The 26,265-nt window shown below is 34.0% G+C and overlaps 1 protein-coding gene across 1 annotated transcript; it reads left to right on the forward strand.

Moving 5' to 3' along the window:
* Positions 1 to 488: 488 nt before the first annotated feature.
* Positions 489 to 5,630, forward strand: LOC149580534 (disease resistance protein Roq1-like). Its single transcript, XM_089791715.1, has 6 exons — positions 489 to 1,233; positions 1,338 to 2,451; positions 2,563 to 2,832; positions 3,504 to 3,624; positions 3,920 to 4,947; positions 5,162 to 5,630. The coding sequence occupies exons 1-6, from the start codon at positions 722 to 724 to the stop codon at positions 5,603 to 5,605; spliced, it is 3,489 nt and encodes a 1,162-aa protein (XP_089647841.1). The 5' UTR covers positions 489 to 721; the 3' UTR covers positions 5,606 to 5,630.
* Positions 5,631 to 26,265: the final 20,635 nt, after the last annotated feature.

The raw sequence follows: 26,265 nt of genomic DNA on the forward strand, positions 1-26,265 counted from the left end.
TTAGTAGAAATAGAGAATAGCAGGAGGTACCGTATATACACTGCCCCTTTCCCTTCGATCTTTCACGGTAAAGGCCGAACCGACTCCCTTCGTGTTTTTCAGCCTGCAACTTCATGTGGAGAGAAGATGGAACTTGCCTTAATTCTTTCCTACAGACTCACATACAGACAGACAGATCGTAAAGTAAATCGAGTTGTCTACTTGTAATCTTACCGTTTTCCCTCTCCGTTTTCTCCGATGTTTCGTGGAAAAGGCCGAACTCAAATTTCTAAATATTCCCCTTCCCTCTTGATAAAGAATTAGAATAGAGCAAACAAAGGAGAAAGGAGAAATGGGCTCTGCTGACAGGTCCAACTTATTCTATTTATAGGCAAATGCATATTAAATGCTGTAGCAAAGAGTTTTAATGCTGGAATGCTGGACGGACTCGTGTGTCGGCCGGCTGCACATGGAAAATGAGCGGTTTGAGCTGAACCTGTCTACTTCTTTGAACGGGTCGGTAGTTGTGTTGGATTCTCAACGTTTTTCTTTTATTTTCCTCGAGGAAACAACCACGGACGCACTCGTCCAGCCCACGGTTTGATCTATTTGTTCCTTCCTCCTCATAATCCAAACCGGACGCACTCATACCGCCCACGTTATGATCTATTTTGTCCCTTCCTCCTCATGATCGAAACCAAAGCGTATTCTTCCTGCTCTTTGTTTCTGTTTGTCAGAAACAATGCCATCTTCTTCCGGTGCTTTCGACGGAATAGTACCGTCCCCTGCAACAAGATTGGAGCCTTTTAAGCCTGCAAGGTTGTTTGATGTTTTCATCAACCACAGAGGCCCCGATGTCAAACATAGTCTTGCTAGTCAGCTTTACAACTCCCTTCACGAACTGGGGGTTCGTGCGTTTCTTGATTCCGAAGAGAAGGAACTTGGACATTCATTCCCTTCCATTATTACCACAGCCATCCACTCTGCCAAGGTACATATTGCAATCTTTTCCCCACGATATGCAGAGTCACCTTGGTGTTTGGCTGAGCTGGTTCAGATGTTAGAAAGTAAGGCCCCAATAATTCCCCTGTTTTATAAAGTGAAGCCAGGTGAACTCCGCCACATAGAAAGTGGGAGATACGCTGCTGCATTCACGGAATATGAAAATAAGGGCAGATATTTGGACAAGCTTACCGAATGGAAGAATGCCCTTCAGACTGTTTCATTTATAGCTGGACATGAAGAATTTGGCAGGTAATCTTTCTGCGCTTTTGTTGGTTCTACTTCAGACATGATTCCGTTTTCTTTCAAATTTGGCGTATTATTTTCTCATGGAATTCTGCTTTCTTTTCAAGCAGTTCCACGGGCTACAAAAACCTAGTAGCCGCTGTGAAATGGGAAATAGATTTAAAAAGCTGTGTATTTAAAGCTGCCACATATCCAGTGGGGCTTAAAGATCTTGTGGAAGATTTTGAAAGACAGTGTGTTAATGAACTTGTACAAGATTTTGAAAACCAGTGCAGGCTGCAATTAGAAAGGAAGCATAAGTTTAACATTGTCGGTATTTTTGGCATGGGAGGAATAGGTAAAACAACTCTAGCGAAAGAGTTGTTTAACAGAAAGCACTCAACTTACTCTCGCACAAGTTTTCTCTCCGATGTACGTGATGCTTCTGTGAAGAATGAACTACCTTTGTTGCAACGTCATCTTGTCAAAGATCTCTTCAATGAAGAAAGAGGTTTTAGGAGTAAAGAGGAAGGACAGAACCATCTCAAACTTTGTCTAAGGAGGACACGCTTTTCAAGGTTTTTAATAGTTTTAGATGACATTGATGATGTAGAGCAGTTGGATGCTTTAGTTATCAAGGATATCGTTCAGTCCAGTGATAGTTTAGTTATTGTCACAACCCGTGACATTGGAGTGCTAGTAAGTGCGGATATTACTCGTGGCTATCATGTGAGAAGAATGGATAGAGACCATGGGAAGGAGCTATTCTGTTGGCATGCCTTTGACCAACCCCATCCACATACCGAGTATGAGACGCTGGTCGACGAATTTGTAGATGTGTGTCAGGGGTTACCTCTATCCCTTCTGGTTCTTGGTCGCCACGTTCGCAATAGAGATCTCACTTATTGGAAGTCAGAATTGGGTAAGGCTAGAACGGCGCTGCCTCGAGATGTAAAGGAAAGATTGAAAATAAGCTTCGACTCGTTGGATGATGAACAAAAACAAGTTTTCATGGATACTGCTTGTTTCTTTGTGGGCAGATCGAAGAATATGGCCGAAAGGATATGGGATGGGTTAGAATTGAACACACAACATGCAGTGGAAACGCTCAAAGATAAGTGTCTTCTAGAAGAAGACGATACTATATTGAGAATGCATGACCACCTGAGAGACCTGGGAAGAGAAATTGCACCTCAATTCAGCCCTCCTCATCGCCTGTGGCACCCACGAGATCTGCAACCTTTGGTATGCTTGTTACCCCTTCAAATTAGTTCTGGCATAGCATTTCAAATGCTCAAAATTTTGTTTTTTTGATCCTAAGAAATATATAAATCCGAGCCACCTCTGTATCTGCAGGAGTTAATGGGTTTCCAAACAATACTCGCCCAAACCAATATCAAGTGTTTCTGTTCCATTTTTGACCAGTCCATTGGCTCACAAGTTACGTTCTTTTTAGGCCAATCAAATAGTTATTTTGCGATGTCAACTTCCTTACTATGGCTCCAGATTGAGGATGGTTCCACAGAAGTGCGTCCAAGCATTCCTCCATGGATTCCTCTTCAAAGATTGCAGTGTTTAATAATCAAAGGTGGACGGTTTAAAAAGTTGTGGGAGAATGGCATGCAGGTACTTTGATCTTCTCAGTCTAAGAAACTAAATCTCTTTTTAGCGGTGAAGTGGGGTATATTCCACTCACGTATGTGTAGAATATATCTGATGCTGCGATCAAAGTCCTCTTAAAGAGAAAACTCCAGAGCGGTGCACCTTTCTGTTCATAGCAATTAAAATTATAACTTTCATTTATAACTTTCATGTATAATTGTTAGATTGCATGGTTATCGGCTTTGTTTACTAGTTTGTTAGTAATCTTTTAAATTCCTAAATTTGCTGTTTAATAGTCTGGTAAATGTTTTTCTTTGGGTTCCGGTTTAATCACATAGAATTCAAAGAAGCAAAGTGTAGTTGTTCTCTCTTCTACAAAAGTGGAATAGGTTACAGTTACTTAAGAGGGCACACAATCATGCTAAAACCACCGTATAGAACTCCAGATCTATATTTTGATCTATGTTATAGGGAGTAGTTTTAACAATTTCCTTCTTGAATAAATGTATTGGCTGAACAGCGATTGTCGTTGGAATAGAATATCAGTTTTTATCTGTGGTAAAACAGAGCCTCCCCTATTCTGAGTATTATTTTTTTATTGTGTTGCTGCTGTTCTTCAAATCCTACAGTATGATGTCTGTAGGATGTCCTTGTAAATCATTTAGATCTTCAGACAACTTTATCTGGGATTTCAGGTGCCCCCTTTGAAAGAGCTGCAAGTTTCTGGAACCTTATTGGAAGAATTTCCACAATTTTCAGGAATATCTGATAATTTTAAGAATGTGCTCTTAGATGCTGGAGAATTGCCAGTCACAGGTTTGTCTTTACGAATATAATTTCTCAATTGATATGAATATTTGTATTTTGGATTCTTAAGTTTTTTTATTTAGAAGGGCTTAAATATCACATACTAATTTTTTTTTATAAGACTAAAATGTTAAAAAAAATTTATTTAGAACACTTTAAACATCACATACTAATTTTTTTACAAGATTAAAGTGTTAAATTGTTAAAGCTAACTTATTTTTTCCAAATTAATGTTTAATGTTTAAGAACGATGACATAAAATCTGTAATTAATTGATATCAATTTCAACATTAATGAGGTGCAGGAATGTCTTCTAGTGTCTGGACCCCTTTGAGAGGCCTTGGAAAACTGGAGATCAGCGAGGAGGAACGTGTATCTAAGATCTTAATTAGTGGAATGCACTATCCAGGCCTTCAGTATATCAAATTTCGTGAGATGAAGAAACTCGAGGAAGTGGATTTAAGAATGGTAAAGACATTAAATAGTCTTGAGATTACAGCTTGCAGAAATTTGAAAATTTTATCAGGAATATATGATCTTGCAGAGCTTGTCGAAATTAAAATTATTGACTGTGAAAAGCTCGAGACCAAGTCCTTGTGTTTCAGAGGAACGCACTATCAAAGGCTTCAGTATATCAAACTTCAGAAGCTGACAAAACTTGAAGAAGTGACCAATTTAAAAATGAAGGCATTAAGGTATCTTGAGATTATAAATTGTGAAAATCTGAAAAGTGTGTCAGGAATATCAGATCTTGCAAATCTTGTAGAATTGAAAATTCATGACTGCGGGATGGTCGAGTTTGAGTCCTTGTGCCTCAGGGGTATGCATTGTCTGCAGAGGATAATATTTGATAGCAGTGTGATTCTCAAATGTTTTGAAATGGATGGCTGTGAAAATTTACAGACGGCGGAGTTTTGTTGTGAAAAGCTTGTAGAGTTGAAAATACAGGGCTGTCCGAAGTTTGAGAAGATGCTAGCTTTTGCAAATCCAAGTTGGCTCAAGGGGAATATATTTGAGGGATGTGATTATAAAGATCTTCGATTGTACTGTTGCCAATATTTGAGAACTGTGTCCGCTAACTTTCAGTTCGCAGAGGTGCATATTCATGATTGTCCTGAGCTTGAGGAGGTGATATTAAACATTATTTATCGTTGCCCTGAAACTGAGGAGTTGCCAAGTGCGCCCGGACTGAGCTCCCTAAAGCAACTTGTGATCGAGTCTTGCGAGAACCTGGAGAAAATACAAGGTATTGAAGAGTTGCACGTACAAGAGTTTATGGGACTTCGTTATTGCGGCAATGCATTAATACGGAATTGCATCCATAAGTTAAAGGTAATGGTTTCAATAGGTACTACTTTTTATATTAGATGATTCTAATTGTTTTTATCAAATTATTGATCGGGAAATTTTGATGCCAATAGACTTGACACAATTAAGCCGAAAAATCTAATGTTGCTATTGTGTATTTTCGTAAGTTCTGAAATTATCTATATAAATTAAAGGAACTTACTATGGATAGAAGTGATTATTTTGTCTTTTATTTCAGAAATTTCCATCAGGAGGACTGGAAATGATTGGAAGAGCAGTGGATGGAGCAGATTCAATTTTGAACGGAAATCTGTTTAATGAAGCAAATATAGCTTTGGATGGTGTTATAGAAATGTGTACTGACCAAAATTATCCCAAGTGGTCAGAATTGACAGCAGTTATTGTGTGCTTTGTGGTTGTAGTTGATAGCTTGACTAGGGTAGAGTTTATAAATAAATCGCTTCCAGGTCTCTACGGCTTCAGGCCACGTCAAGGAGAATGGATAATGACAATGGTAACATGTTATGATTGGAGATATTCTTATTATCTCAGCAGGACTCTTGAAAATTTTTTGAGGAGGCAAGGGGTATTGAAGATGGGGTTTAGGGTTGAGGTGAAGAAAGGTGATGAAGTGAAAAGTTTAGATGTGTTATGTACAATTGTTGATAAATTATATCATTAATAAATGCATTTTCTTTTTTGAATTATTGATGATTGAGTTAGATTTTATTTTTATTTTTGGAGACATTTATTTTTTATTAGTAATAGATACAAGGGTTTAGTTTCTTTAGTTCTATTTTGATTTTAAGTCAGGAAAATCTTTAAGAAATGGAAAGTTTTGTAATTTCTTTAATTCTTGAAAAATAATAATTAAGAAATGAGTTAACAAATGGTAGTTCAAAGTTATTTCTAAAATAATGTTTATTTATTATTATTATTTTTAATAAAAATGTATATTTATTTTATAAATTGTATTTATTTTTTTTTAGGGGAGCATACATGCAAGAAAGAATTGAGTGAAGAAAACCTTCGGTTACATCGCTTAATGAAAATCTAAGACCTAAGTCACTTAAACAATAACATGACAACCATAGCCCAATAGAATACACAAATGTTTGACCCGAACCAAAACTAAAAAATGATATAACCAAACATTGATTTCAAGCATGCGAGCTGCTCCAATTTGCAAAAACTAGAATCGATTCTCATGCTATTTCAAATAAGACACCTAAGACGTAAACTTGTGATTCCATTTTATTACATGTGTATCAATGTCCAAAAGCATTCCATTTGGAAGTAGGAAGGTGTGCTTCAGTGTGGAAATTGTCAACCATATGTTCTAAGTATAACCTTGCACAACATTATTCATCGAAGAAAGAAAATCTCAAAAGTAAAGGTTATGCATAAAATGCAAATCAGGCACCAAAAATAATAAGTAGAGGGAGACCATATTTTTCAATTTAAGATTGAGATAACCACAAAAACAAGACTCCGTGATCAAGAAGTATGTAATGACGAGATTCAAAACCCAACATTCTCATGAATGAAATGCATCCCTGTTCATAAATTGATGCATGTCTATCTAATATTAGTTTAGGCTAGATAGGGGTAAGACCCCTAACTTCTCCCTCAAATACTCGAAAGTATCCTTTTGAAAAGGCTTTGTGAAGATATCAACTGTTGGAATTCTTTTAGAATAACTGAGATGGGGGGGTTGAATTAGTTATTCAAGGTCCAGATGTACAAATAAATTTTTTCACAATTCAGTGAACCCATGAAACATTCATACCCATGCATGCATTCATTGTGTATCAACTAAAACTTATATGTTACTATCAAATCAATTTGCAAAATGTAAAGCATGAAACACAACACATCCATCAACACATTTGACACAATGATTTAATGTGGAAACCCAATTTCAGAAAACACCACTAGTAACATCCTACTCCTTTTTCACTCTTCTGAAGTGATGTCCTATTAAAGGTCAACCCTATTAAAGGTTACAATACACACTGTTAAATGTAACCCGGTTAAGGGATTTCAATCACCCTGCTAAAAATGAGCCTTGTTAGAGGACTTTAGGCCATTCACTTGGAATGCCACCCTATTAAAGGATTTTCCAATGATTGTTAAGTCAACCTTATTCTAAAGGATTTACCCTACACTGATACAATTGTTAGAAAGTAACAACAGAGCTTTGATCTGATACAACTTACAACCTTACTTGCAGATTACATATCTATGTTTAGTCCTCAACTTTGCTTGGCTTTCATTCTTTGCAGCTCTGACAGCTCGTTCACCCTTTAAGCATTCATTTTCTTAAGCTTTCTTGCTCAGCACACCATTGCAGACTTCTTCACTTGGGTCACTTGATGAAGCAAAACCCTTTTTCCTTCTCCTTATCAGATTTTTACATCAAACTCTCTAACTCTTTTTCTTCACGACCAGACATTCATATATACAGGAAATTAAAACATTTTGTTCCATTCAAACAAATGATGAACATCTTGTTCCATCAAACTGACTAGGTTAAAATAGTAAGGCAATACCAAAAGGAAGACTTACATTTGAAATTTCTCCCTCTATTAGCAATTCCATCTTTTGATTAGGTTACAAAATATAACTCCCTCTGAGTTCCTTCTGTATCTTTTCTCTTTCATACTAAATTGATCAACATAATATCTCCCTCTTTGTTTTGATCCTTCCTCTGAATTTGATTACTTTCTGCTTTCTCCCTTTTTCTTTCTTTTGATCTTTTGATCTTCTGACGATGTACTTTCTCCATTGTTCCTCTTGCACTTGATCAATTTAGTGTACTTTCTCCCTCTATCACCTTGCTTGTGATTGATTTGTTGTTCCAGTTCTATGATTACTTTAGGCAATTCCTAAAGTAAGATCCACTGCATCAATTTGTATTAAATGAATGTCAGCTTGTTTAATGCAGGGCACTCCCTCTGTCTTTTACATAGCATTTGATAGGGGTAGCACCCTTAATTTACCTCTTAGATACTCATAAGCATCCTTAGGTAATGCTTTTGTAAAGATATCAGCAATTTGCTCCTTTGTGTTAATATATTTCATCTTCACCTCTTTATCTTGAACCAATTCCCTTACATAATAATACTTGATTGCAATGTGTTTTGTCTTTGCATGCATCACATGATTTTTTAATATATTAATAGCACTCGTATTGTCACAATACAGTGTCACTAGTTCTGTGATCTCTTCCTTCATTCCCTTAAGTAGCTATTTGATCCATACAATGTTTGTGTAGTTAATAGCAGCAGCAATATACTCTGCTTCAGTAGTAGATTGGGAAGTACAACTTTGCTTCTTGCTAGTCCATGTAACAAGTCTTTTGCCTAAGAAGAATGCTTCTCCATTGGTGTTTTTTCTATCATCAATGTTTCCAGCCCAATCAACATTAGTGTTGGCTCTCAGTTCAAACTTTTCATTCTTCTTATAGTATAAACCAAACTCTTCTATTCCTTTCAAGTATCTCATTATCCTTTTCACAACCATCAAATGATTCTCTCTAGGATTAGCAGAGAATCTTGCAACTATCCCTACAACTAGTGCATTATCAAGTCTGCTGTGTACTACATATTGCAATTTGCCAATCATGGATTTTTATAATATTTGATTTACCTCAACTGAATCGTCTTTCTTTGGTAGCTTGAGTACTGTCACTATAGGTGTACTTACTGGTTTGGAATCCTCTAGTCCAAATGTCTTCAATATCTCTTTGACATATTTTGACTAAGTGATATATACACCATATTTCATCTGATATACTTGTAGTCCCACAAAGAATTTGATCTCACCAAACATTGACATTTCAAATTCTTGCTTCATTTAATTTGCAAAATCCTTACACAAAGCATATTGTCCTCCAAAAATAATATCATCAACAAATATTTTAGATAATAGTATACCTTTGTCCTTATCTATCTTCATGTACAAATTGCTATTATCATCTGTCCTTTCAAATCCAATCTTCACAAGATAAGTATGAAGTCTCTCATACCGTGCCCTTGGTGCTTGTTTCAATCCATACAGGGCTTTGTGTAGTCTACATATCATGTTCTTATTATTTTTATCAAAAAAACCTTCTGGCTATTCTATGTAGACTTCTTCTTCTAATATGCCATTCAAAAATGCAGACTTGACATCCATCTGATAAACTTTGAAACCTTTGTATGTAGCATAAGCAAGAAAAATTCTTACTCCTATTCCTGCAACAGGGGCAAATATCTCACAATAGTCAATTCCTTCTTCTTGTGCATACCCTTTGCAAACTAGTTTTTCTTTGTTCTTTGTCACTTCACCATTCTCATCTAGCTTCTTTTTGAATACCCATTTGGTGCCAATCATATTCTTGTCTTCTAGTCTTGGAACTAGGCTCCATGTCTTGTTCTTCTCTATTTGCTGAATTTCTTCTTTCATAGCCTTGTACCAGTCACCACCTTGCAAATGCATCTTTCATTGTCTTAGGTTCTTTCATGCTTAACAAACATGAATCACTTCTCAATCAATTTCTTTTCATTAGCCTTGCATCTTTGTCTCCAATGATTTGATCTACAGGATGATGTCTTTTGACATATTTGGATAGTCTAGGCTCAGTTCTTGTAACTACATTTTGTCTCTCAGTTTCAGTGTCACTGTGTACATTTGTATCAAGTGTTTTAGCATCTCTTTCATGTGTGCTAATATCAGAATCAGAATGTGCATTTTCCTCATTCTGCAACTTGGCATCTGAATGCAACTTGACATTCATAGGTGGTGACTTGGCAGTTATTGAGACTTCCTATTGGTTTACAACTTGATTTGTAGCATCTTCTTTAGTAGGCATTCCTTCATAGAAATATAAAAATGATTTGTATTCTTCTGGTTCCTTTGTAGGTGCAGCCTCATGTACTTCTATAAACTCATCAAAATTCACGTTTGCACTTTCCACAATGTTGTTAGTGTTAGTAATTAAACATTTGTAAGCTTTACTTCTTATAGAGTAACTAAGGAATATAACTTCTTCACTTTTTGCATCAAACTTTCCACTCCTAACATCTTTAAGAATATAACATTTACTTCCAAATACCTTAAAGTATTTCACATTAGGTGGATATCCATACCATAGTTCAAAAGGTGTTGAATGAGTACCTTTCTTAACTTGCACATGGTTCAAGGTATATACAGAAGTACTTATAGCCTCTCTAGTACTTCAGAGCAACATTCTTCTCCATCATGAGTGTTCTAGCATAGTCCATTATAGACCTATTTCTTCTTTTAGCAATTCCATTTTGTGGAGGGGTCCTAGGTGCAAATGTCTGCCTTTTGATTCCTCTATCATTACAAAACATCTCAAACTCATTTGAAGTGAATTTTTCTCCTCTCTTTGATCCCAATCATTTCATACTTTTACCTGTTTCTTTTTCAACTCTCGCCAAATACCACTTAAACATTTGAAAAGCATTAGATTTTTGTTTTAGAAATATGACTGTCATCATCTTAGAGTAATCATCAACAAATAGCATTATGTACTTATCTCCTTTGTAGCTTTGCACTTCAATAGATCCACACAAGTGATTATGAACAATTTCTAGTATTTTTTTAGAGGTGTAAACTTTACTTTTAAAGCTTGTGTTTGTCATCTTGCCTAGCTAACATTGTTTGCATACTATATTATCTGGTTTCTTCAACTTAGGAAAACCTCTAGCTCTTTTCATGTTACTGATACTAATCAGATTATCAAAATTAACATGACATAATCTCTTAAGCCAAAGCAATACATCAACAAATTTTGCAATAATATAAGTAGCATCTTCTATATCCAGATAGAACAAATTACTTCTAGTTTGATCACTTTTTCTAATCAAGTTTCCAGTTGTGTCATATATCTTGGCAGTTTTGTTTTCAAACTCAACTTTACATCCCAATTGTGACACACTTAACAAGTTATAATTCAATCCTCCAACATAATAAGAATTGTTACATGAAATCTTTTCTGTGAGTTTGATAGACCCTTTTCCTTTAATCAAACATGGTGCATCATTACCAAACCTTACACTATTTCCATTATAACAAGTTAAGCTAATGAACTTACTTTTGTCTCCAGTCATGTGATGTGAGCATCCACTGTCAATGATCCATTTGTCATTCTTGTTCACACAAGTTATAACTGCAGTTGCCTCATCCTCATTAGATTTGTCCTTCATTACAACATATACCACTTCATCATCATGTTCATCTAAGTCATATTCATCAGCAATGTAGCATGACTTCTTTCCATTGTCTCTATAGTCTCTTCCATTATCTTCTCTTCTATTTTTTTACTTGTTTCCTTCTCTATAGTTCTTCTTCTATGTACATCTTGTAGCAATATGACCAACTTCATTGCAATTCAAACAAGTGATGGGTAACTTACCTTTTCCTCTATGAAATCTTCTTGCCAACAATGTTTCCAATTGTTTAATGTCTTCCTCATCTATGTTACTATCACTTGATGCATATTTTATCTTTATTTTCTTCTTCTTTTTCTCTACCTCCTCAAAATCGTTCAACAACAATTTTGTTTTGAAAGTTGAGTCAATACTCTCTGGTTTGTAGTTGTCAAAGTTAGATAGCACAAAAGTAGTGAGTCTACCTACCAAACCTTCAAGGGTTAGATCATTTCCTGGTATACATCTTAACTCTTGGATTGTAGAAACTCTAATGATGTAAATGTGCAATAATGTCCTCAAGACTTTACTTAGCACAATATCATCATCTATTTTACTAGTAACACCTTTTATTGCACTAACAACTTCTTTTATCCTAGCAACATATTGAGCAATATTTTCACCTTCTTCCATTCTCATGTCATCAAACTTACCTCTGAGACTCTCTGACTTGGCTCTTTGAACATTTTTGTCTCCTCCATAGATGGTGGGCAATGCATCCCACATCTTCTTTGCACTGTTAAGACCTTTGATATCATCAAATTTGGCATAATTTAGGATAGAGGTAATCTCCAACGTTGCTTGATTGTGTTATTTCATTTACTTCATATCTTCAGTAGTTAGGGCTCTTGCTAGATCAACATGCTCTACTAAAATGCAAGATTGTGCATGATCTCCAAGTCCTCCAAGGTGTAGCTTCATCAAACTTTTCCATGCAAGAAAGTTATCTCTATTGAGCTTGGCTTTGACATCTTGATCTTTATGCTTCTAGTACCTTAAAACTAATCCTCTTAAGTAGATGGCTTTAAATCCAAATTTTGAAATTCTTTTAGAATAACTAAGAGGGGGGAGGGGGGGTGAGTCAATTATTCAAGGTCTAGATGTACAAATAAAACTTTTCACAATTCAGTGAATCCATAAAACATTTATACTCATGCATGCATTCATTGTGTATAAATGAAAACTTATATGTTACTATCAAATCAATTTACAAAATGTAAAACATGAAACACAACACATCCATCAGCACATTTGACATGATGATTCAATGTAGAAATTCAATTTTGAGAAAAACCACCAATAACATGCTACTCCTTTTTCACTCTTCTGAAGTGATGCCCTGTTGAAGACCAACCCTATTAAATATTACAATACACATTGTTAAATATGACTTGGTTAAGGGATTTCAGTCACCTTACTAAAAGTGAGCCTTGTTAGAGGACTTTAGGCCATTCACTTGGAATGCGACCCTGTTAAAGGATTTTCCAATGAGTGTTAAGTAAACCTTACTCCAAAGAATTTACCCTACACTGATACAATTGTTAGAAAGTAATAGTAGAACTTTGATCTGATACAACTTACAACCTTACTTGTAGATTATAGGTCTCTGTTCAGTCATCAACTCTACTTGGCTTTCATTCTTTGCAGCTCTAACAACTTGTTCACCCTTTAAACATTCATCCTCTTAAGTCTTCTTGCTCAGTACATCATTAGAGAATTCTTCACTTGGGTCACTTGATGAAGCAAAACCCTTTTCCCTTCTCCTTATTAGATTTTTGCATCAAACTCTCAAACTCTTTTGATTCATGACTAGACATTCCTATATACATAAAATTAGAGCATTTTCCCACTCATTATCCATCATCAAAATTAAGATTTTTGATGGATTAGGTAGGATACAATGTATGTACCCCAAATATTGTCTTCTATAAAAACTTCTCTTAGAATCTATTTGAATTTGCCTCCAAAATGGTTTACATAAGATTTTGTGCCACTAGCTCATCAATCTTATCTTTCTCCTGATTCACAAGTTCCAAGAAAATAAACTTGTCAGCTTTTATTTGGCGAATCTTCGATCTTTGTCATAATGCAGTAGCTTGACATTATCAATGTGATGCCCCGCTCAGAAACCCAAAAGAAATAAATTTAATATGTTACAAAGTTTACTAAACTATTTTTTAAATTTTTTTTAAAGAACATCAAAGTAACAATAATGCGGAAGATATATATATATATATATATAGACACATCAAGAATACTTAATCAGTTATAAATGTAGTTTCAATTCCTCAAGGGTTTCTTCATGTTGAGTCACATTTAAGAAAAATTTATTAATAATTTTAAATCTCAATTACAATGTCCATAATCATAAAATAAATAAATACATACATAGTCATATAAGCAAATGCATAAGTACAACTAATAATATGAAAGCACATCTAATGAATAACATCCATTGCACATGTCACAGGGTATGTGAAAATAGATACAAGTACATCAATATACAATACAATATCTTGTAAGATCTCAAAACACATGATAAATAGATACATCAAATGAATAGAAGTCTTCAAGATAAGAAGAAGAAGGATAATAGTACCATTGTATCAAGAAGCATCCAACATCTATTAATCTGAGGGGGACCCAAATGCTAAGAATACACCACCTCTCAACTATGTGGTCACCTAATCAGGCTTCCACTCCCACCGTGTAGGATAGATAATGTACGATCCATACACAAATAATCGAATCATGAAATAATCCTAGACAATGAATCCTGATAGCCAAAACTACCCCAAGGGTAACACAAACTACTCAAGAAGAAGAGATAATCAAAATCAAAAGGACACTCATACCAAGTCAACATACAAAAATTATGACAAAAAATATACAACCACCTCAAAATCAAGGTCAAGTGTCACAAACACAATGACCAACAGATAGCAACTGTCATCAATAAAAGTAAACTACCAATGGCTAACTCCAATAATAAAAAAACCACTAATGAATTACTAATCATTCATTAATAAAAGTCAATTGTCAACAATAAATGACATCCAATCAATAAGTAACAACTCACAATAAATACCCCCATCAAAAGCAATATCTAACAAGTACACCACTAGAGGAAAAAATTAAAAAAAATCATGAAGGAGACTCAGGCTACATACTATGGAGTGCTATCACATGAGCTAACTCTAGAGTTACCCTGGTAGTCTCCCAGGACCCTAGCCCCTTAGTGACTCTATGCAAAACCAGAATACCCTCTCATGATGATGAGGAAACTAGTCACACCTCTCAAGGTATCATCTCTATCTCATCCTTAGTCTATACAAGCACTCAAGGCATGGATAAGGAAAAATATCTAACTTATCTTTTTAATGTATCTCAAAGAAAAGGGCTAGGCAAGATATTTTAATTACAATGTTATCACTTGTTACACAACTTACAATGAGTTACCCTGGCAACCACTTTGGGTCCTGACCTCCATTGCAAGCCACTTACATAGACATGCACCTAGACTGCCTTCCCAAAAATCGTAAACTACAATAGTGTCCCATACCAAAAAAAAGTAATATTGATCAAATTCGGTTCCTTAATAGGCAACCCAAAAAATAACATTGATTCCCAGAACCTAAGTTCTCTTAAATGCTCAATAGCATAGAGCTCATTAAACATAAATCTCAATTCAAATAATAAAGTTCATCATGACATCTAGTCAAATAATCATAAAAGAAATCTCAAAGATCACCTCTAGTTCACATCCTAACTTGGCCAACTAAACAACCCACAAAGAAAAACCATCATAGAAATAAACATCACAAGACTATAAATAGAATATTAGAAAACACATAGTTTTCAACCACATGATTTAAATCCACCAATTTTTCTTGTTTAGTTTGGGTCATAAGGATGTGTTTAGAAATAAAGTAAGAATATATCTATTAATATAAATTGTTATGCTGATACACTTATTAAAGTAATAAGTATTTAAATATCCAACCTTATTGTGCATTTAAAATATCATACAATATTATCATGTTATTAATTTAAATGTATATTATTATATTTAAATATTGATATTAATTTCATTTTCTAAAATATTAATATGACTTTTATTTAAGTTTAATATTAATATTTATTTTTTCTTTAATTCAAAATGCAACTAGAGATAAAATTATAAATTTAATTTAATTATTTATAATTTCTCTCATAAAGTCAAATAGTTATTAACTAAATTACTACAAAGTGAACTCTACCACAATTTCTCTTAAAATATAATAAAATTATAAATATTTATTTATTAACTTCTATCTTGCATTAATAAATATTAAATTATGTATATACAACTAAGAGTTTAATTAAACTTAAAGAATCACTAATACTAAGATTCACTTTAACTAAAGGAGTAATATTTATTTTAATTTTAGAAATTAATAAATTATTTATTTATTTATTTATAATAATTTTTTAAAAAATAAATAAATCTAAAAATTAAATTATATAAAATAAAAATACACATGAAATTAGTAGTTTCACATGTCTTTAATCTCTCAAATTATGCAACCATACTACACTTAGTTTTCTATTTTTAGAATATTTGTTCACATGCATGCAACCATACTAAATTTTTTATTTTTACCATATTTATTTTCACATGCATGCATAAGTTTAGTTACAACATGTTTTCCTCTCAATTAATCTTATGTTTTCCAAATAAATATTGCAATTAAATTATTTTATACATGAGAATAATATACATCTATGTTTAAAAAATTCATGATAATCTCATGCTTCTAATGAGAAATTTATAGTTGAAACTCTAACTATTCAATTTATTATTTTCTTCTAAATTTTCATAATCAAATATTTCCTATATTATCTAAAGGAGTTTTAAAAGAATATAGTCATTATAATTTTCTACAATTTTTATATAATTTTTCTCAGTCAAGTTTTCTTGATTAATAACTTTTTCTTTTTGAAAATCTACAACATAATTTCTTATTCAACAATCACTATAGTAAATTAATAAGAATAAGTAAACACCTAGGAAGACACAAAGTAGACAGATCTTTCAATAAAATTCTATAATGAATTTTCAAACCCTACTTGAAAATCACAGCTAAAATCTAAGACAATATGTGAATGCATACAAATGCAAACCCTCTAAAAACTTTCAACAATTCTTTTGATCCAATTCCGAATTTTGCTCCCCAAAACCTATGTATCTAGAAATGAGTTCTAAATTCCTTAATCAAGAGTTTTCCCCCCAAATCAAGGCTTTGATTATGCAATCATGTGAAAACCCTTTGTCTTTAATTACTATATTTTAATTTTCATGCACACACTTTATGCAATTTAATTAAAATAAAATTTATTAAATTAAAACTTTCTCTCTCTTATTAAATCATGTGACGTTTTTAATATAATATTTATTAATTTAACTAATAATATTATTTAGAATTTATTAAAAATAAAATTCTTAAATAAATTATTATCAAATTAAATAAATATAAATATGCCTAAATTATAACTTTAATCAAATCTTTTAAATTTAATTCTTTCATGCACATTTAAAGAACTTTTTAATTAAAATATTCTTTTATATTTTCTTTTCCTCCACTTATTAATTAGTGCAAGCACTAATTAAAGCATAGTTTATTATTTAAATTAATAATAATAATCAAAGCTTATTATTTAAATGAAACTCTAATTTTATTATTATTAAATAAATAATTATAATAAAGCAATATTAAATCTTTAATATTTTAATATTTTAATTATCTCTTTTTGTACCAACTTCTTAAATTAAACTTTTAAATTAAATCTTTTAAACTAAAGGACATATTTAATTAATTAATAATTAATTAAATATCATCATATTTTAATTTCTCTTTAACCAATTTTCTGAATTAAGACTTCTAAATTAAGACACATTTAATTAGTTTTTAAAATTAATTAAATATTCTCATGCTTTAATATTTTCTTTTTAATCAAATAATATTTCATTATATGATTAACTCAAATAATATTTCATTATATGATTAACTCAAATATTATAATTAAATCATTTACCAAATAAATCACATAGAGAAATCCACATAAAATCAGCATTACCAAAACATATCGAAACTCAAAATTGAACAACATAGACAAAGATAAACTCATGAGTTTTAAAAAGGGTGGAAAGTTAGTTACGAGTCCTCCTTGCAAGACAAGTATTTAGGCTATGACTAGGATTGGATTTGAATATTATCTCCCCATTCTTACCATTGAGTTATTGTGATAGGGCACGCTCATCCTAAAAGTTCAGGGAAGTCAATGCCCAGTACCTACATTCTACATAAAAGACAAGCATGCCCATGTATATAAATATATTTAAACTAAATAGGCAATGGTAGAGAGTGGTACATTGTGTAGATCCCAACTAGCAGGTGACTACGACTCCCTCCCATAACCAAATCAAACATGACAAACAGAAAGTTAAAATAGACACATGCACCCTACACATGCAAGTATGGGGTAGGTACCATAATAATTATAAGTCAAACATCAAATGCTTAGATAAAATAATGCATCATTAAGAATATGAAGTAATCATCATTAAGCATTATCTAACATTGCTATGAAAGGAATCACATTTATTACCTATGAATCATTAAAGCATCATTAATGCAATAGTAACCATAATCATTAAATAACACATGAAATATAGTCAACTAAGTAATAATCATTGATATATCTCTAGTCCAAGTTATGAAATAGTATCCTTGAAACTAGCACATCCATGAAATAGGCATAAAAGAGTTTGGTAATTATAATGAAAAAGAAAACTATAGGTGGGCACTACAATCAATTGTTTGATGTTCGACACATACTACGTCACTTGACATCAATTGTAAAATCACTTGGCATCAACTGAATTTTACTGGTGCTTGGCATCAACTAAAAAGTTATTCGACATCTACTAACTTGCTTGACATCCACTAGAATTTGCTTTCACTCGACTTCAACTAACTTTTTTCTTGACTTGAACTAACTTTGCTCAGCACCTACTATCCACTTGGTCAAGCTTGGCAAATGAGCTTTGTTTAACTTTATTCTTCTAAACTTTCTATGTAGGCAACCATTTTGTAACCTCAAGTAGATCATCAATACACTATGTTATCACTATCTTAACTAATTATTGTACTTCATTACATAATTGTAATTCAACCTTTCCTCTAGGTACTTTTTTTACATCTTGTTAATCAAATCCTCCTCATCAATCAACGAAGTGATAGCATGTTGCCCCACTTTTCATCCTATACCCATTATGCAAAGTGGAAAATGATCTTGTGTGTCAATTTGGTCTAGGTATGTCCAAGTCTATTTCTTTCCCCTCAAGTGAAAAGTCTCTCCATCAGGTTTTCATCTTCCCTCTTCCCTTGCATTACATAACTGGGTGGGTTTTCCTTGTTTTCGTGAGTCTTGTGGGTAGTTTAGGATCCTTTTCAATGGGGATTCTTGGGTCATATCATGATTTTCATAGAATCATTTCTGAGGATGAACTTTCTTGTGACTCATTATAGTTTGCACATAAAGAAAAGGAAGTTTGTGAAAAATCTTGTATTGCCTTCTTCTCATGATGGCTAGGATTATCAAGAGAACTGGGAAATGGGTTGAGTGGACAACCAAAAAGAGCTAGAGTAAGGGAGCAGCCACCCAAGCTTCTCCAATAGCTGCAACACCTACCTCATCCCAGAGCACTACACTAGGTGTGACCATAGCTTCCACTCAAGGGCCAGATCAACCTGCAAGCAGAGGTGATCAACCTCTAGACAAGAATGTTCCTATAGCCTAGACATGTCATGATGGTTCCTTGCCAGTCATAGGAATCCAAACTAGTGCTGAAGAGAAGAAAGCAGAAGAACCAAAGGATAGTGTCCCTACTCTAGTACCTTTCCCACATACTACTCCCATTCTATCTCCTCACAATACCCCTATTCCTTCTCCACATACCACCCCAATTCCATCTCCTCATCATAGCCCTGTGCCATCAACAAGTGCTTCACTTTTGAAGCCAGGTGGTTCCCCTATACAGATAGTAGACCTAGGGGATGGAAAGAGTAGCAACAGTGAGTCTAGTGAGTCAGATGAAGAGACGAAAAAGACTTTAGAAATGGAGAAGGGCCAGCCTTCTTCCAAACTTATCTCTAAGGATTCAAATAATCCTTTCTCTTCAGCTACTATAACAATGACTCCAGTGAAGGAGAAAATGTTCAATTTCCAAAGTGATAGGAATCGATTCCTAGTTAGAAGATACTTTGGGAAGAAAAAGAAAGAGAAAAGATGAAAGTGTCTCTGTAAAAGACACTGTATCTCTCACAATTCATTCAAGGACTACATTGACAAAGGTCAAGAAGCAAAGGACTTGTCAATACTAGGGCAAGATCTAGAAATACGACACTTGACAATGGAAATAGCCAAGCCAAACAAGGGAGGAAGAATTGAGGATATGACAACTGATGATTTTACTCTGCACTCAATTGATCTTGGAGAAGCCAGACATGATAAAAAAGTTGGCTTGTAGAGATCAAGTAATGAAGTGATAGAAGGACAATTGGAAAGTCTCAAATTGTCAAAGATCAAGATGAAAGTTGAGATAGAAGAATTGAACAAATTTATCAGGCAACTAGTCACTCCACTAGAAACTATTTCTGGTATGTCTATGACCCAGACTCCTAGTGCAATTGAAGTGCAAGCCTTCATTTCCCAGCTCTAGGAAGATAGGCATTATGGTCAGATTGGTAGATAATGGATTGAGAGACTTAAATCAAAAGGAGTTTCTCTCATAGATCAAATTGGAAATACTATCCTTAGACTGGAGATAGAAAAGAATAATATATTGTCTAATAGTAATACTTTGGCCAGAGAAAGGGTTAGATGTGATGATTGCATCTCCCTTTTAAAGATGATCATCCAGATGAAAGTGAAGGAAGCAGTTGAAGTAAAGATTCTGAAGAAAGGGAAAAAACCTTTGTTCGAATGGCTCCAAACTATGTAGTTCAAGCTAGAAAAGATCCAGGTAGCTTAGAAGGGACTCAAGGAAATAGAAAGTAAAGTAAAGAAGACTCAAGATAAGAGATTTGAGCTTATGAGAGGGCTACACACTGATTCTCAAACTAGTGGTCAAGGAAAAGCTCTCATTGGAGTAGATGTAATGAAGAGTAACTTCACTTCTCTACAATTCTAGGTAATCTGTCTGGAGTGGCTTCCAGTAGTCAGAATAGAATCATACAACTCCAAATGCTTAGTGGTTGGATACATGTGGCCGTGGAGGAGTTGTCAGATCAGTTGAATGCTATAAAGGAGCTGGTAAGGGAACATTCAAAATGAGTTTTGAGATTCACTAATATACATGTGCCCAACCATGAAGAGCTAATCCCAATAATGGTTGCTACTAAGGCATATAGGGTAAAAACTGAAAAGGGGAAGAAGTCTAAGTGATTGATGTTATGCCCCCCTTTTGTTTTCTTTTGTAATTTTGTAATACGAAAAATTGGCACCTTGCCATTTGTCATCCTTAGAAGATGAACTGATTAAGCTTCCATTGTTACGGCTATCTCAAAAACTCTATATGTATGAAATTTAAAGATGAATGAAAAGGTTAGAAATTTTTTGGTGTGAAGTACTTTTAGTTGTAGAGACAATTGAATGGTATTTTATGTTAATCATTTTCTATTCTAGTTAAGATTGTATTCAGTTTATGTTTTCTCTTTAGTTTGAATCAGGACAAGGGAAAAATAGAGTGTTACCTCCCTCATTTTGAGGCAATAGATGAATGTGATAGATATTGTTATTGTTCATTCGAAGAGGAAATCCTTCCATCTTTTCTAGTTTATTAGTCATAGTTCAGATTTGAATTAGCTTAGTTTAGTATTAGTTATTATTTGGGTTAAATTTATGGATTCGTAAGATGTGTGGATGCATGAACTTGTTTTGGTGTTGAGAAATTTCTATTTGCCTAAGTTGGATTTTATTTTGGTCTAGCTCGGTTATCCCTCTACTATTCTTAGGTTAAGAACATACCCCAAAGTAATTGAGGAAGAAAACAAAATTCATTGCAAATCTATTTTAGGGAGCTATACCTACCAATTCAGAGGAAAGCCAAATAATCTAGGAGTAGCTTTCCAACTGTTTGTGATTAGATATTGTTTTGAATTAGGCATTTACGAGTAATAAATTGAAAGAACAAAATTGTTTACCAATAGATTTTTGGTGACTCTGCTGGGGAGATGAACAATCACTTGACTAAAAAGCCTATGTCATGAGGGAAAATGGTACTACCTCATGAAAACATTATTCTACTACTCCAACCTAATCTTGGTTTTCAAGATGACCAAGAAGACATAATTTCATCCCTTAACACATTTTTTTGGAGACATCGAAGGAACACTGAACATTACAGGAACACTAGCCAAGTATTAGAGGAAGAAGAAAGAAGTGATGAAGCCTTAGAGAGAGTTGTTCAAAGGAGAGAGAAAGAAAATTAAGACAAGAAGCTTAGAGATAAACCTAACCTAGCATCCTGGAACAATTTAGGTTCCTCAGAAGTACCAAGGAATAAGGTGGGCAAGATCCTATCTTTAATAAGCTTATAGGGCTCGATTTTCCTATCTTAGACATTCCAAAGCGGAAAAGTGAAAATAAAAGCCAGAGAAGGTTACCTTCCCCTATTAGGAATCAAGACACCAATAGTTCACATTCTATTTTTTAGGTGTTAGCAATTCACAGAGTTATTACTCCTCTAATTGTTAATTTCCTACCATATACTACTAGGACAATCATGGCTACTCCATGGGCCATGGCAACAAGACTATTAGTGTCAAATGCTTATCATCCACTCCTAGTTGGTTCAAGGAAGAATTTCCCTAAATTATGAGGTGACGGGAAAGTCAGTACAGATAAACACATTAAAGCTTTCTTTGTAGCCACTCATATCTTAGGGGTGGGACATGAAGATGTTGCTATAAGGTTGTTCATAGAGACCCTCACAAATAGTGTAGTAGACTGGTTTTATCATCTAGCTGATGGCTCAATAACTAACTAGGATACATTAAGAATGACCTTTGAGATGAGGTTCAAAATTGTAGAAGATGAGCATGCTTTGTTAACACAGTTGACGTCAATTAAGAAGCAACCCACTATGAGTATGATAGATTTCGTTGCCAAGTTTGATAAGATTATTAGTAGAATTCAAACCGTCAATAGACCCACACCTAATAATTTCAAAAATTTCTTTATTAGTGTGATGCCTCTAGATGTCAATTATTATTTAAGGAGAGTACATCCCATGGATCTAGCTGATGAAAAAAAGAAAGTGATTGAATGCAAGGATGATTTGATTTTTGTGGGAAAATGGAAATGTGAACATAAAACTAAAGGAAGTTTCAATAATACCATATTATCTGAGGAGATGATTTAGAAATTGTCAAACAAGCTAGTAGCGATAAAGAAGTAGTTACCTGGATTTAATAATTCCTATCAACAAAATTATCAAAATTCACCAGGAAAGAACAACGAGGGAAGATTCCCATAGCTTACAAGTTCACGAACTAGGTTGCAAATTGAGGTGGCACTAGAAAAAGGAAATATGTGCATCTTCCATTTGACCACAGATCATGATAGCGAGAGTTGTTCAGAGACTACCCACGTGATGGAGTTGTTATCTACTAATGAATTGAACACTGCAACTCCTTGTTCAGAGCCTGATTCCTATTCAAATGGTGACTCTGGAAATTTACTTCTAGAATACGAGTCAAATTCTGAATCAAAAGGTGATTTTTATGCAACCATCGATGGAACTTCATACACAGTGCTTACCAGGGGGCAAAGGTTGAAGAATCAATCCTCTAGTTACACTCACAAAAATAACTCCAGTCCTTTGACGAGTAATGTACATACTGATCAATGAGCATCTACTTCACAAATGGGTAAGGAAAAAACATCCTTTGATTTCATTCAATGTTGTGAGGAATCAAAAATTCAAATTTCCACTATTGATTATTTAATGTCACACCCTTCTGAGTTAAAATGATTAGTAGACCGGTGTAAAGGAAATACATTAGATGTGAATTGTAATGTAATGGTTGAGAAAGAGGATGAAACCTTGACATCTGGTTTGTTTAACCAAGAAGATTCTATAGTCTTAGCAAAATCTCTAGGGCAAAAACTTGAGCCTTTTTATATTTCATTGTATATCAATGGATGTAAACTCAGTAATTGTATACTAGATTTAGGTGCATTAGATAACGTTATACCTTATTCTGTAGCCAAAGCTTTGGGTTTCAATCTCACTAAAGTGCATGGAAGATGCTACTCAATGGATGCCAAACAAGTTCCCTTACTTGGTCAGATTAAAGATGCTCAGGTAGCCTTAGCTTCACATCTAGAAAAGAAGCTCCTATTGACTATTCTGGTAGCTAACATTCCAACAAGCTATGGACTTCTTTTGAGTAGAAGTTTTTGTCGAAACTTAGGAGGAGAAATAAAACTAGACTGGTCTCAAGTAGTGATACCTATTGGGAATAAGAAAGGAAAATTAGAACCTGAAGAAAAGGTAAAGTTCACAGTCTTGAAATCAGATGATCCTAAAGCTCAGATTTTATACCAAGAGCTAGAATTTGACAACTATATGTTGTTTATTGAAGAAGGCTCAGATGAAAAAATAGATGAGAGTCAAATCAAGAAAGTTTCTAATGAAAACAAAGATGCATCAGGCATATGGACACTTGAATTTGACGAAAGCTGTGCCTTTTTAGGATTTGGAGCAAGTGTAGTATTAATATCCTTGGAAGGATAACTTGAACCTATGGGTTTCAAATTGAAATTTGGGAATATGAATAACACTGTGGAATATGAGGTCTTACTACTGGGATAATAATAGCAAAATAAAGAGGGATAAAAATTCTAAAAGCTTAAGGTAATTAAGAGCTTATTGTGAAATAGGTGAAAGGGCAATATTCTATGAAAAATCACAAACTGAAGAATTATAGAAACAAAGTTTGGGATGTGAGAGAAGGCGTAGATGCTTTCTCTATTGAAGTAGTTCCGAGAGAGAGATGAATAAAAAAGTTGATTCCCTAGCAGTCTCCACCTCCCTATTACTTCCTCATCCAAATTTCAAAGATAAGAAGTATCAGATCAAAATTGTGTATTGATCCGTTGTTCCAGATAACACAGAATCCTGACAAATCTTCAGTGATGATAAGAGTTTGTAGATGTTCCTGGAAAATGAAAAGTCTAGTTTAGAACATGAATCCAATGGAAGTGATCATGAAAGCTTTGATTTAAATGAGAAATGGAATCAAAATGGAGAAGTTTATTTGAAAGAGAATATTATTCCCCCATATTTTGTGGCTTTGGAAAAACTATTTAATAGACATGATACTTACATAAAGCAAAAGAGAGTAGAAAAGGGTCCTACTATGGGTGAATATGAGGGAGTAAACATTGGAGATATTCATGATCTCAAAATGATTAATATTGGGAAGTGTTGTTTGCTTGAAGAAAAAGAAGCTGCAAGGAATCTATTCATGGAATAGATTTGAAAAGTTATAGAGATGGGAAAGTAAAACATCAAATTTCTCTGAAGCCTGATGTAGTTCCTTTTTGATAGAAACAATGGAATTACAATCCTAAAGTCACAGATGCTATCTTTCAGGAGGTAGATAAAATGTTGAAAGCGAGGATCATCTATCCCATTCATCGTTCCACTTGGATAACCAATATAGTACCCATCAGAAAGAAGAACAAAGAGATAAGAATCTTTGTCAATTTTCGCAACTTGAACCAAGCATCTCTTAAAGACAACTTTGCTCTTCCTAGCATGGATTACCTACTAAAAATGGTGGTAGGATTTGAAATGATGTCTATGCTCGACGGTTTCTTAGGTTATAACTAGGTCAAAATAGAAGAGAAGGATCAACATAAGACAATGTTCACCACTCCTTGGGGTACATTTGCATATCATCGAATGCCCTTTGGGCTTATCAATGCTGGTGCTACATTACAAAGATGTATGAGAAATACATTCGCCAATCTGAAGGATTGAATCATAGTCATATACTTGGATGACCTCACCGTGTTCTCAAGAAAGAGAAAAGATCATATGGAAGATTTGAGGAAGGTTTTTATAGAGATACTGAGAGCATGTGATCTCTCTCAATCCTAAGAAATCAGTTTTCTATGTAATGAAAGGTAAACCCATATGTCATATAGTGTCCTAGGAAGGCATTAGAATTGACCTTGAATGGGTGGAAGCCATTTAAAGGTTAAGCTTGCCTTCAAATAAAACAGGAGTTAAATCTTTCTTTGGGCAAGTGAATTTCCTCAGAAGGTTTGTGCCTAATTTTGTGGAAACAACTAAGCATATAGTGGATATGATGAAAATAAATTCAAATTTGAAATGGAATGAGGCAGGAAAGCAAGCCTTTCAAGATATAAAGACTGCCATTGCTAATGCCCTAGTTTTATGCCACCCAAATTATAAGCAAGACTTTATCATTCATTGTTACGCTTCTGAACATACTTTATCAGTGATAATTATCCAAGAAAATGATGAAGGGGTGCAAGCCCCAATAGCTTTCATGAGATACCTTTGAAGAATCATGAACTAAAATATTTGCAAATTGAAAAGCATGCTTTTGTGGTGGTTAAGGCCCTCAAAATTTTTCAATTTTATATCCTGCATTCACATTTTGTAGTCTTTTTCCTAGATGTAGCAATGAAGAGTGTATTGACATAGCATGATGTGGATTGTAATGTAAGAGGAGCATGGGTGGCAAAGATATAGGAGTATGATATAGAAATAAAACCTACCAAGCTGGTAAGGGGAAATGCTCTATGCAAGGCGATTACAGAAAACAAGATAACTAAAGAATTAGAAGAATTGGGAGAGAAGCAATTGGTGTTGGCTATAGGTCTCTATGATTCATGGTTTGAAAATATTTCTTATCTACTGACATATGGTGAATGTCCAAAGGGTCTAACTACAAAACAAAGAAGAGATCTTAAACTAAAAGCAACTAAGTATGTGATTTGGGATGGTAAACTATTCAAAAAAGCCATTGATGGCACTTTC

The sequence above is a fragment of the Cupressus sempervirens genome, chromosome 1 (assembly GCF_028749045.1).
Source record: "Cupressus sempervirens isolate cs-2001-9-10 chromosome 1, ASM2874904v1, whole genome shotgun sequence".
Classification (NCBI taxonomy): Eukaryota; Viridiplantae; Streptophyta; class Pinopsida; order Cupressales; family Cupressaceae; genus Cupressus; species Cupressus sempervirens.